This window comes from Dendropsophus ebraccatus, chromosome 13 (genome assembly GCF_027789765.1).
Source record: "Dendropsophus ebraccatus isolate aDenEbr1 chromosome 13, aDenEbr1.pat, whole genome shotgun sequence".
Lineage (NCBI taxonomy): Eukaryota > Metazoa > Chordata > Amphibia > Anura > Hylidae > Dendropsophus > Dendropsophus ebraccatus.
Window position 1 is genome coordinate 3,260,323 of NC_091466.1, and position 13,858 is coordinate 3,274,180.

At 49.2% G+C, this 13,858-nt stretch overlaps 1 protein-coding gene across 1 annotated transcript in view; it reads right to left on the bottom strand.

Annotated features, from left to right (window-relative positions):
• Positions 1-6,890: 6,890 nt before the first annotated feature.
• Positions 6,891-13,858, bottom strand: part of ZBTB7B (zinc finger and BTB domain containing 7B) — a 57,414-nt gene continuing 50,446 nt past the window's right edge. The window contains exon 4 of the mRNA XM_069949729.1: positions 6,891-9,948. Within this exon, the coding sequence (XP_069805830.1) occupies positions 9,549-9,948 (400 nt within the window). The 3' untranslated portion in view covers positions 6,891-9,548. The remainder of the gene's footprint in view (positions 9,949-13,858) is intronic.

Here is a 13,858-nt window from a genome sequence, read left to right on the forward strand (position 1 = left end):
CCGGGGACCCGGTAACCTGTCTGTACTCGGTACAGTGTAATATGGGATCCGGTAACCTGCATGTAGTCAGTACAGTGTAATATGGGATCCAGGAATCTGCGTGTAGTCAGTACAGTGTAATATAGGATCCGGTAACCTGCATGTAGTCAGTACAGTGTAATATGGGATCCAGGAATCTGCATGTAGTCAGTACAGTGTAATATTGGATCCGGTAACCTGTCTGCAGTCAGTACAGTGTAATATTGGATCCAGTAACCTGTCTGCTGTCAGTACAGTGTAATATGAGATCCAGTAACCTGTCTGCAGTCAGTACAGTGTAATATGGAATCCGGGAACCCGGTAACCTGTCTGTACTCGGTACAGTGTAATATGGGATCCGGTAACCTGCATGTAGTCAGTACAGTGTAATATGGGATCCGGTAACCTGTCTGCTGTCAGTACAGTGTAATATGAGATCCAGTAACCTGTCTGCAGTCAGAACAGTGTAATATAGGATCCATTAACCTGTCTGCTGTCAGTACAGTGTAATATGGGATCCGGTAACCTGCATGTAGTCAGTACAGTGTAATATGGGATCCGGAAACCTACATGTAGTCAGTACAGTGTAATATGGGATCCGGTAACCTGTCTGCAGTCAGTACAGTGTAATATGGGATCCGGTAACCCGTCTGCGGTCAGTACAGTGTAAAAGGGGATCCGGTAACCTGTCTGTAGTCAGTACAATGTAATATGGGATCCAGTAACCTGTCTGCAGTCAGTACAGTGTAATATGAGATTCAGTAACCTGTCTGCAGTCAGTACGGTGTAATATGGGATCCAGTAACCTGTCTGCTGTCAGTACAGTGTAATATGAGATCCAGTAACCTGTCTGCAGTCAGTACAGTGTAATATGGAATCCGGGAACCCGGTAACCTGTCTGTACTCGGTACAGTGTAATATGGGATCCGGTAACCTGCATGTAGTCAGTACAGTGTAATATGAGATCCGGTAACCTGTCTGCAGTCAGTACAGTGTAATATTGGATCCGGTAACCTGTCTGCTGTCAGTACAGTGTAATATGAGATTCAGTAACCTGTCTGCAGTCAGTACAGTGTAATATAGGATCCATTAACCTGTCTGCTGTCAGTACAGTGTAATATGAGATCCGGAAACCTACATGTAGTCAGTACAGTGTAATATGGGATCCGGTAACCCGTCTGCGGTCAGTACAATGTAAAAGGGGATCCGGTAACCTGTCTGTAGTCAGTACAATGTAATATGGGATCCAGTAACCTGTCTGCAGTCAGTACAGTGTAATATGAGATCCAGTAACCTGTCTGCAGTCAGTACGGTGTAATATGGGATCCAGTAACCTGTCTGCAGTCAGAACAGTGTAATATAGGATCCATTAACCTGTCTGCTGTCAGTACAGTGTAATATGGGATCCGGTAACCTACATGTAGTCAGTACAGTGTAATATGGGATCCGGAAACCTACATGTAGTCAGTACAGTGTAATATGGGATCCGGTAACCTGTCTGCAGTCAGTACAGTGTAATATGGGATCCGGTAACCCGTCTGCGGTCAGTACAGTGTAAAAGGGGATCCGGTAACCTGTCTGTAGTCAGTACAATGTAATATGGGATCCAGTAACCTGTCTGCAGTCAGTACAGTGTAATATGAGATTCAGTAACCTGTCTGCAGTCAGTACGGTGTAATATGGGATCCAGTAACCTGTCTGCTGTCAGTACAGTGTAATATGAGATCCAGTAACCTGTCTGCAGTCAGTACAGTGTAATATGGAATCCGGGAACCCGGTAACCTGTCTGTACTCGGTACAGTGTAATATGGGATCCGGTAACCTGCATGTAATCAGTATAGTGTAAAATGGGATGCAGTAACCTGTCTTTAGTCTGTACAGTGTAATATGGGATCAAGTAACCTGTATGTACTCAGGTTACTGGATCCCATTTTAAAATGTACTGAGTACATACAGGTTACTTGATCCCATATTACATTGTACTGACTACAGACAGGTTACCGCATCCCATATTACACTGTACTGTCTGTAGTCAGTACCGTAACCTGTGTGCTGTCAATACAATGTAATATGGGATCTGGTAATCGGTCTGCAGCCAGTACAGTGTAATATGGTACCCATTAACCTGTATGTAGTCAGGACAGTGTAAAATGGGATCCGGTAACCTGTCTGCAGTCAGTAGAGTGTAATATGGGATCCGATAACCGGTATGTATTCAGTAAAGTGTAATATGGGATCTGGTAACCTGTCTGTAGTCGGTACAGTGTAATATGGGATCCAGTAACCTGACTGTGATCAATACAGTGTAATATGGGATCTGGTAACCTCTCTGTAGTCAGTACAGTGTAATATGGAATCCAGGAAACCTCTCTGTAGTCATTGCAATGTAATATTGGATCCGGTAACCTGTATGTAGTCAGTACAGTGTAATATGGGATCAAGTAACCTGTATGTACTCAGTACATTTTAAAATGGGATCCAGTAACCTGTCTGTAGTTAGGTTACCGGATCCCATATTACACTTTCCTGTCTGTATTCAGTACAATGTAATATGGGATCCGGTGACCTGTCTGCAGACAGATTACTAGATCCCATATTACACCGTACTGACTGTAAACAGGTTACTGAATCTCATATTACACTGTACTGACTGCAGACAGGTCACCGGATCCCACATTACACTGTACTGACCACAGACGGGTTACCGGATCCCATATTACACTTTACTGACTGCAGACCGGTTACTGGATCCTATATTACACTGTACTAACTGCAGTTAGTACAGTGTAATATGGGATCCAGTAACCGGTCTGCCGACAGTACAGTGTAATATGGGATCCGGTAACCGTCTGCGGTCAGTACAGTGTAATATGGGATCCGGGGACCCGGTAACCTGTCTGTACTTGGTACAGTGCATAATGAGATGCGGTAACCTTCATATAGTCAGTACAGTGCAATATGGGATCCGGTAACCTGTCTGTAGTCGGTACAGTGTAATATGGGATCCAGTAACCTGTCTGCAGACAGGTTACTGGATCCTATATTACACTGTACTGACTGCAGACAGGTTACTGGATCCCATATTACACTGTACCGACTACAGACAGGTTACCGGATCCCATATTGCACTGTACTGACTATATGAAGGTTACCGCATCTCATTATGCACTGTACCAAGTACAGACAGGTTACCGGGTCCCCGGATCCCATATTACACTGTACTGACCGCAGACGGTTACCGGATCCCATATTACACTGTACTGTCGGCTAACTGCAGTTAGTACAGTGTAATATAGGATCCAGTAACCGGTCTGCAGTCAGTAAAGTGTAATATGGGATCCGGTAACCCATCTGTGGTCAGTACAGTGTAATGTGGGATCCGGTTACCTGTCTGTAGTCAGTACAGTGTAATATGATATCCCGTAACCTGTCTGTAGTCGGTACAGTGTAATATGGGATCCCCTAACCTGTGTGCGGTCAGTACAATGTAATATGGGATCTGGTAATCGGTCTGCAGCCAGTACAGTGTAATATGGTACCCATTAACCTCTATGTAGTCAGGACAGTGTAAAATGAGATCCGGTAACCTGTCTGCGGTCTGTAGAGTGTAATATGGGATCCGGTAACCTGTATGTAGTCAGTACATTTTAAAATAGGATCCAGTGACCTGTATATAGTCAGTTCAGTGTAATATGGGATCCAGCAACCTGTCTGCGGTCAGTAAAGTGTAATATGCGATCCGGTTACCTGTCTGTAGTCGGTACAGTGTAATATGCGATCCGGTTACCTGTCTGTAGTCGGTACAGTGTAATATGTGATCCGATAACATGTCTGTAGTCGGTACAGTGTAATATGGGATCCTGTAACCTGTCTGTAGTGGGTACAGTGTAATATGGGATCCGGTAACCTGTCTGTACTCAGTACAGTGTAATATGGGATCCCGTAACCTGTCTGTAGTCAGTACAGTGTAATATGGGATCCGGTAACCTGTCTGTAGTCGGTACAGTGTAATATGGAATCCGGTAACCTGTCTATAGTCGGCACAGTGTAATATGGGATCCAGTAACTTGTCTACAGTCAGTATAGTGTAATATGGGATCCGGTTACCTGTCTGTAGTCAGTACAGTGTAATATGATATCCCGTAACCTGTCTGTAGTCGGTACAGTGTAATATGGGATCTGGTAACCTGTCTGCCGTCAGTACAATGCAATATGGGATCTGGTAAGCGGTCTGCAGCCAGTACAATGCAATATGGGATCTGGTAACCTGTCTGTAGTCCGTACAGTGTAATATGGGATTAGTGCACAATAATATGGAATCCGGTAACCTGTCTGCAGTCAGTACAGTGTAATATGGGATACCGTAACCGGTGTGCGGTCAGTACAATGAAATATGGGATCTGGTAACCGGTCTGCAGCCAGTACAGTGTAATATGGTACCCATTAACCTGTATGTAGGCAGGACAGTGTAATATGGGATCCGGTAACCTTGTCTGCGGTCAGTAGAGTGTAATATGGGATGCGGTAACCTGTATGTAGTCAGTAAAGTGTAATATGGGATCTGGTAACCTGTCTGTAGTCAGTACCGTGTAATATGCGATCCAGTATCCTGTCTGTGATCAGTACAGTGTAATATGGGATCCGGTAACCTGTCTGTAGTTGGTGCAGTGTAATATGTGATCCGATAACATGTCTGTAGTCGGTACAGTGTAATATGGGATCCTGTAACCTGTCTGTAGTGGGTACAGTGTAATATGGGATCCGGTAACCTGTCTGTAGTCAGTACAGTGTAATATGGGATCCGGTAACCTGTCTGTACTCAGTACAGTGTAATATGGGATCGGGTAACCTGTCTGTAGTCGGTACAATGTAATATGGGAGCCGATAACCTGTCTGTAGTCGGTAGAATGTAAAATGGGCTCAAGTAACCTTTATGTATTCAGAAAAAAACCTTCTCATATGGGTACTCAGGTGGGTAATCAGACTGACACGTCTTGAAGCTTAGGGTAAAATGTCTCGCCCACGGGGTGCTCCCCTTTAGAAAATAGACGGTACTTCAACAAATCTATATTAGCGGAGAAGAAAGATGCGGGGGCACTCACCGTTTTGATGCGTAGACTTTATTTCATGTGTGCTTTAAAATACAGCAGGTAACATCTGAAGCAGGTTCAGATGTTACCTGCTGTATTTTAAAGCACACATGAAATAAAGTCTACGCATCAAAACGGTGAGTGCCCCCGCATCTTTCTTCTCCGCTTTATGTATTCAGTACATTTTAAAAATAGGATCCAGTAACCTGTATGTAGTCAGTACAGTGTAATATGGGATCCAGTAACCTGTCCGTAGTGGGTACAGTGTAATATGCGATCCGGTTACCTGTCTGTAGTCGGTACAGTGTAATATGGGATCCTGTAACCTGTCTGCGGTCAGTAGAGAATATGGGATCCAGTAACCTGTCTACAGTCAGTATAGTGTAATATGGGATCCAGTAACCGGTCTGCAGCCAGTACAGTGTAATATGGTACCCATTAACCTGTATGTAGTCAGTACCGTGTAATATGGGATCCGGTAATCAATCTGTAGTCTGTACAGTGTAATATAGGATCCGATAACTTGTCTGTAGTCGGTAGAGAATATGGGATCCAGTAACCTGTCTGCAGTCAGTACAGTGTAATATGGGATCAGATAACCTGTCTGTAGTGGGTACAGTGTAATATGGGATCCGGTAACCTGGCTGTAGTCGGTACAGTGTAATATGGGATCCAGTAACCTGGCTGTAGTCGGTACACTGTAATATGGGATCCAATAACCTGTATGTAGTCAGTACATTTTAAAATACGATCCAGTAACCTGTATATAGTCAGTTCAGTGTAATATGGGATCCAGTAACCTGTCCGCGGTCAGTAGAGTGTAATATGCGATCCGGTTACCTGTCTGTAGTCGATACAGTGTAATATGAGATCAAGTAAGCTGTATGTAGTCAGTACATTTTAAAATGGGATTCAGTAACCTGTCTGTAGTCGGTACAGTGTAATATGGGATCCAGTAACCTGTCTGCAGTCAGTACAGTGTAATATAGGATCTGGTAACCTGTCTGTAGTCGGTACATTGTAATATGGGATCCGGTAACCTGTCTGCAGTCAGTACGGAGTAATATGGGATCCAGTAACCTGTCTGCAGTCAGTACAGTGTCATATGGGACCCAGTTAGCTGTCTGCAGTTAGTACGGTGTAATATGGGATCCAGTAACCTGTCTGCAGTCAGTACAGTGTCATATGGGATCCAGTTAGCTGTCTGCAGTTAGTACAGTGTAATATGGGATCCAGTAACCTGTCTGCAGTCAGTACAGTGTCATATGGGATCCAGTTAGCTGTCTGCAGTTAGTACAGGAGCACTCAGCTTACATCAGGTATTGTCATTTAGTTTCTATGGACTGAACTTTCAATGCAACTTTAATCTGTCCTTTATATTGACTGTAGCACTTTGTTCATCCGGCAATAGCAGGCATATAGCGACTACTGTGCATGAGCACTGGAGCCAGTGCAGCTTTGCAGGGATTGATTGGGGCTCCATTGTGGTATTCCTATATAGGCAGCCAGTGCATTGTATCATTATACACAGGCAGACTCCTCCCCCAGTAATAGCCCCCCTCTCCCCCCTCCCCCAGTAATAGCCCCCCTCCCCCAGTAATAGCCCCCCTCCCCCAGTAATAGCCCCCCTCTCCCCCCTCCCCCAGTAATAGCCCCCCTCCCCCAGTAATAGCCCCCCTCTCCCAGTAATAGCCCCCCTCCCCCAGTAATAGCCCCCCTCTCCCAGTAATAGCCCCCCTCTCCCAGTAATAGCCCCCCTCTCCCCCAGTAAAAAGACGAGGCTCAGGTTCTCTGTAGTTTATTTCTCCATTAGCCTTCATTAAAAAAGCAAAAATAATTAAATAATGGGATTTCCCTTCACACCAGTGTACGAGTTCAAGTAAAAGTGTTGTCACTACGGGAAGGCACGCCCCTGCCCCACTCCCTCCCGCAGCCCGCAGGGGGGGGTCATCTGATTAGTGCAAGGACAGAAACCCCCCTGGAATGTGGGCTGTGCCCCCCCGGCGGGGGAGGGTGGAGGGGGTCACACTGGTCCCCGCTGCAGAGACATCAATCACACACCTGTCAATCATCCACAGTGCACTATACTGGATGTAAACCGAGGGTCTGTGTACGAGGGCCCCAGGGGCCCCATCTCAGGGGAGGGGGGGATAAGATGGTGGAATGCTGCAGTGTACAGTGGTACTGTGTATCGTCATGCGTGCAGCCAGCTGCAGCGAGGGAAGCCGCGGAGGGCGGGGAACAGCCGCGGTTATGGCTTTGGAATTTGCAGTTAATTTAATTCAGACCCAAAAACCTGCGCAAAAAAAAAAAAAAAACACACCAAAACACGCGCCTAAGTACAGAATGCAGCGACCTCGAATCCGCCCCCCAGCAGCAGTGACACACCTAGCTCCGCCCCTGAGCAACAGCAGCGGCACACCTAGCTCCACCTCCTGCACAGTAGCAGCACACCTAACTCCGCCCCTGAGCAGCGGCAGCACACCTAACTCCACCCCAGAGCAGCGGCAGCACACCTAACTCCACCCCAGAGCAGCGGCAGCACACCTAACTCCACCCCAGAGCAGCGGCAGCACACCTAACTCCACCCCAGAGCAGCGGCAGCACACCTAACTCCACCCCAGAGCAGCGGCAGCACACCTAACTCCACCCCAGAGCAGCGGCCGCACTTCTAACACTGTCCCCGAGCAGCAGCGGTACACTCAACCCGACCTCAAAGCATTAGCAAACGCAAGATCAGCACCCTCGGCCCCCACCCCCGACTATAGGCTTCCTTAACTCCGCCCCCAAAATCGGATGAAACATGAGCAGGGGCGGCCCCTAACACTTGAGGTGCCGATATAGCAAGGTACTACATATAACAGCGGTAAACACACTGTCTATTCCAGTGGAATATTGGTCCAGAACATAAAGTACTCCCCCGACTACACACAGTGGAATGACTGAGGAGTGAGGCTCCGCCTCTCCCGGCCGCCATCACTGGACACTAGCTTTTACTACAAAACTATTTCACCAGATGCCCCAGAACAAGGATGGGGCGGGCGCAGCAGGAACGGACAGCAGGCGTACCACCCCGCCCCTCCCCCGAGCACAATCACTTTATAATAATAATAATTTAAATATACTGTACATACAGAAAATCCAGCTCCTGTGTCCTGCACTGGGGCCCCCGACACCCCCAATCCTTCCCTGGGGTCCCCACCCCTTCCCCAGTCTCTGGTTCTTCTAGCATCTAGAATGAGCGTTTAACGCAGAAAGCAGCAGTGTGATTGGTCACCTTAAACCAATCCTAAGTTATCTCTGCACTTAACCCCGCCCCCGAGGAGCAAAGTCACCATTACCACTAAAATGTCAGATGAAGCTTCAGGACTACAAGCCCCAGCAAGCATTACCAGAAGGGCCTGACTTTCCCTACAGTGCCACCACAGGCCAGGTGAGGGTACTGCAGGTCAGATTAGGCTTCAGGACTACAAGCCCCAGCAAGCATTGCCAGAAGGGCCTGACTTTCCTTACAGTGCCACCATAGGCCAGGTGAGTCTTCAGGACTACAAGCCCCAGCAAGCAGAAGGGCCTGACTTTCCTTACAGTGCCACCATAGGCCAGGTGAGTCTTCAGGACTACAAGCCCCAGCAAGCATTGCCAGAAGGGCCTGACTTTCCCTACAGTGCCACCACAGGCCAGGTGAGGGTACTGCAGGTCAGATTAGGCTTCAGGACTACAAGCCCCAGCAAGCATTGCCAGAAGGGCCTGACTTTCCTTACAGTGCCACCATAGGCCAGGTGAGTCTTCAGGACTACAAGCCCCAGCAAGCATTGCCAGAAGGGCCTGACTCTCCCTACAGTGCCACCATAGGCCAGGTGAGGTTTTAGTGCCAATGGCGCCATACAAGATGGAAGATCACCACAGACTAATGGCAGCTTCCACCAGGGCCCCGGGGGGCACACACACAAGGGTTGAGGGGGTGAGAAGACACTCACACATTCTCAGAAGGCACAGCACCATAAAGCGAGCAGAAAGTGGGGTCCACAGCGCTCCCCCTAAACCCCAATATTGCAGAGCCCCCAACACATTGAGTTATTGCTTTTCAGGGTGGTAGATCTCTCTATATAGATATAGATATATATATATATACTCGGTAATATACATCTCCTTCTAGAAGCCTTGTCATCTCTATATACAGACAGTATATATTATAGATCTCACACAATACAAAATCTCTCCGACAGTCCCGGACAGCGGCCTGGTGTGGGCGAGGCCGCCAGTGAATGATCCCTGAGGGTGTGGAGCAGCGCCCCCTGCTGTCCCCGACACAGTCTCTCAGCCCCCCCCCCCCTCCCCCGCTCTGACCAGGGCTGAAAGTGCAGGAGGGAGATCACAGGGCTCTGCAATGGACACCCCAATCTCTTGTGGGGGACGGAGGGGGTCACTGCCTGTGAGCTGCTAAGAGTTGTCTATCACCAGGGGTCCCTCAGGGCTGCCCCCTCCAGACGGTGGGTGGGGAAGCGGCCAGTACCGCAGCATGGACAGGTGCAGCTCATCCATCTTCCCATTGGTCAGATCCAGGCCGGGGGTAGGGATGATGCGCGGCACAGGGGGGTCCTCCTTGCGTCGTCTCCGGGTGCGAACCTCCAGGCAGTTCTGCCCCTTCATGTGGCGCTGCAGGTGGTCTTCCTTGGCGAAGGCCTTGTGGCACAGGGAGCACTCATAGGGGCGGTCGCCGGTGTGCAGGTGCATGTGATTCTTTAGGTCGTAGCTGTGCAGGAAGCGGGCGCTGCAGTGCTCGCAGCAGTACGGGCGCTCCCCGGTGTGCTTCCTCATGTGGATCTTCAGCTTATCATTCCTAGAGAGAAGAGAGGACGGTGAGATACAGGGGTCAGCCACCAGAGGGCGTCATAGTACAGTGCTATACACAGGATACACAGCTACCGTATACAGCCACCAGAGGGCACCATAGTACAGAGCTATACACAGGATACAGCTACCGTATACAGCCACCAGAGGGCACCATAGTACAGTGCTATACACAGGATATACAGCTACCGTATACAGCCACCAGAGGGCGCCATAGTACAGTGCTATACACAGGATACACAGCTACCGTATACAGCCTCCAGAGGGCGTCATAGTACAGTGCTATACACAGGATACACAGCTACCGTATACAGCCACCAGAGGGCGCCATAGTACAGTGCTATACACAGGGGACACAGCTACCGTATACAGCCACCAGAGGGCGCCATAGTACAGTGCTATACACAGGATACAGCTACCGTATACAGCCACCAGAGGGCGCCATAGTACAGTGCTATACACAGGGTACACAGCTAACGTATACAGCCACCAGAGGGCACCATAGTACAGAGCTATACACAGGACACAGCTACCATATACAGCCACCAGAGGGCGCCATAGTACAGTGCTATACACAGGACACAGCTACCGTATACAGCCACCAGAGGGCGCCATAGTACAGTGCTATACACAGGATACACAGCTACCGTATACAGCCACCAGAGGGCGCCATAGTACAGTGCTATACACAGGGGACACAGCTACCGTATACAGCCACAAGAGGGCGCCATAGTACAGTGCTATACACAGGATACACAGCTACCGTATACAGCCACCAGAGGGCGCCATAGTACAGAGCTATATACAGGACACAGCTACCGTATACAGCCACCAGAGGGCGCCATAGTACAGAGCTATACACAGGATACAGCTACCGTATACAGCCACCAGAGGGCACCATAGTACAGTGCTATACACAGGATACAGCTACCGTATACAGCCACCAGAGGGCGCCATAGTACAGAGCTATATACAGGATACACAGCTACCGTATACAGCCACCAGAGGGCGCCATAGTACAGTGCTATACACAGGATACACAGCTACCGTATACAGCCACCAGAGGGCGCCATAGTACAGAGCTATACACAGGATACAGCTACCGTATACAGCCACCAGAGGGCGCCATAGTACAGTGCTATACACAGGGGACACAGCTACCGTATACAGCCACCAGAGGGCGCCATAGTACAGTGCTATACACAGGATACAGCTACCGTATACAGCCACCAGAGGGCGCCATAGTACAGAGCTATATACAGGGGACACAGCTACCGTATACAGCCACCAGAGGGCGCCATAGTACAGAGCTATACACAGCTAACGTATACAGCCACCAGAGGGCGCCATAGTACAGAGCTATACACAGGATACAGCTACCGTATACAGCCACCAGAGGGCGCCATAGTACAGAGCTATACACAGGATACAGCTACCGTATACAGCCACCAGAGGGCGCCATAGTACAGAGCTATACACAGGATACAGCTACCGTATACAGCCACCAGAGGGCGCCATAGTACAGTGCTATACACAGGATACAGCTACCGTATACAGCCACCAGAGGGCGTCATAGTACAGTGCTATACACAGGATACACAGCTACCGTATACAGCCACCAGAGGGCGCCATAGTAAAGTGCTATACACAGGGGACACAGCTACAGTATACAGCCACCAGAGGGCGCCATAGTACAGTGCTATATACAGGATACACAGCTACCGTATACAGCCACCAGAGGGCACCATAGTACAGAGCTATACACAGGACACAGCTACCATATACAGCCACCAGAGGGCGCCATAGTACAGTACTATATACAGGGGACACAGCTACAGTATACAGCCACCAGAGGGCGCCATAGTACAGAGCTATACACAGGATACACAGCTACCGTATACAGCCACCAGAGGGCGCCATAGTACAGTGCTATACACAGGACACAGCTACCGTATACAGCCACCAGAGGGCGCCATAGTACAGTGCTATACACAGGATACACAGCTACCCTATACAGCCACCAGAGGGCGCCATAGTACAGTGCTATACACAGGGGACACAGCTACAGTATACAGCCACCAGAAGGCGCCATAGTACAGTGCTATACACAGGGGACACAGCTACCGTATACAGCCACCAGAGGGCGCCATAGTACAGTGCTATACACAGGGGACACAGCTACTGTATACAGCCACTAGAGGGCGCCATAGTACAGTGCTATACACAGGATACAGCTACCGTATACAGCCACCAGAGGGCGCCATAGTACAGTGCTATACACAGGATACAGCTACCGTATACAGCCACCAGAGGGCGCCATAGTACAATGCTATACACAGGGGACACAGCTACCGTATACAGCCACCAGAGGGCGCCATAGTACAGAGCTATACACAGGATACAGCTACCGTATACAGCCACCAGAGGGCGCCATAGTACAGAGCTATACACAGGATACACAGCTACCGTATACAGCCACCAGAGGGCGCCATAGTACAGTGCTATACACAGGATACACAGCTACTGTATACAGCCACCAGAGGGCGCCATAGTACAGAGCTATACACAGGGTACACAGCTACCGTATACAGCCACCAGAGGGCGCCATAGTACAGTGCTATACACAGGACACACAGCTACTGTATACAGCCACCAGAGGGCGCCATAGTACAGTGCTATACACAGGAAACAGCTACTGTATACAGCCACCAGAGGGCGCCATAGTACAGAGCTATACACAGGACACAGCTACCGTATACAGCCACTAGAGGGCGCCATAGTACAGAGCTATACACAGGGGACACAGCTACCGTATACAGCCACCAGAGGGCGTCATAGTACAGTGCTATACACAGGATACAGCTACCGTATACAGCCACCTGAGGGCGCCATAGTACAGAGCTATACACAGGATACACAGCTACCGTATACAGCCACCAGAGGGCGCCATAGTACAGAGATATACACAGGATACAGCTATCGTATACAGCCACCAGAGGGCGCCATAGTACAGTGCTATACACAGGATACACAGCTACCGTATACAGCCACCAGAGGGCGCCATAGTACAGTGCTATACACAGGATACACAGCTACCGTATACAGCCACCAGAGGGCGCCATAGTACAGAGCTATACACAGGATACACAGCTACTGTATACAGCCACCAGAGGGCGCCATAGTACAGTGCTATACACAGGGGACACAGCTACCGTATACAGCCACCAGAGGGCGCCATAGTACAGTGCTATACACAGGATACACAGCTACCGTATACAGCCACCAGAGGGCGTCATAGTACAGAGCTATACACAGGACACAGCTACAGTATACAGCCACCAGAGGGCGTCATAGTACAGAGCTATACACAGTGGACACAGCTACCGTATACAGCCACCAGAGGGCGCCATAGTACAGTGCTATATACAGGATACACAGCTACCGTGTACAGCCACCAGAGGGCGCCATAGTACAGTGCTATACACAGGATACAGCTATCGTATACAGCCACCAGAGGGCGCCATAGTACAGTGCTATACACAGGATACAGCTATCGTATACAGCCACCAGAGGGCGCCATAGTACAGTGCTATACACAGGATACAGCTATCGTATACAGCCACCAGAGGGCACCATAGTACAGTGCTATACACAGGGGACACAGCTACCGTATACAGCCACCAGAGGGCGCCATAGTACAGTGCTATACACAGGATACACAGCTACCGTATACAGCGCTATACACAGCTACCGTATACAGCCACCAGAGGGCGCCATAGTACAGTGCTATACACAGGGGACACAGCTACCGTATACAGCCACCAGAGGGCGCCATAGTACAGTGCTATACACAGGGGACACAGCTACTGTATACAGCCACCAGAGGGCGCCATAGTACA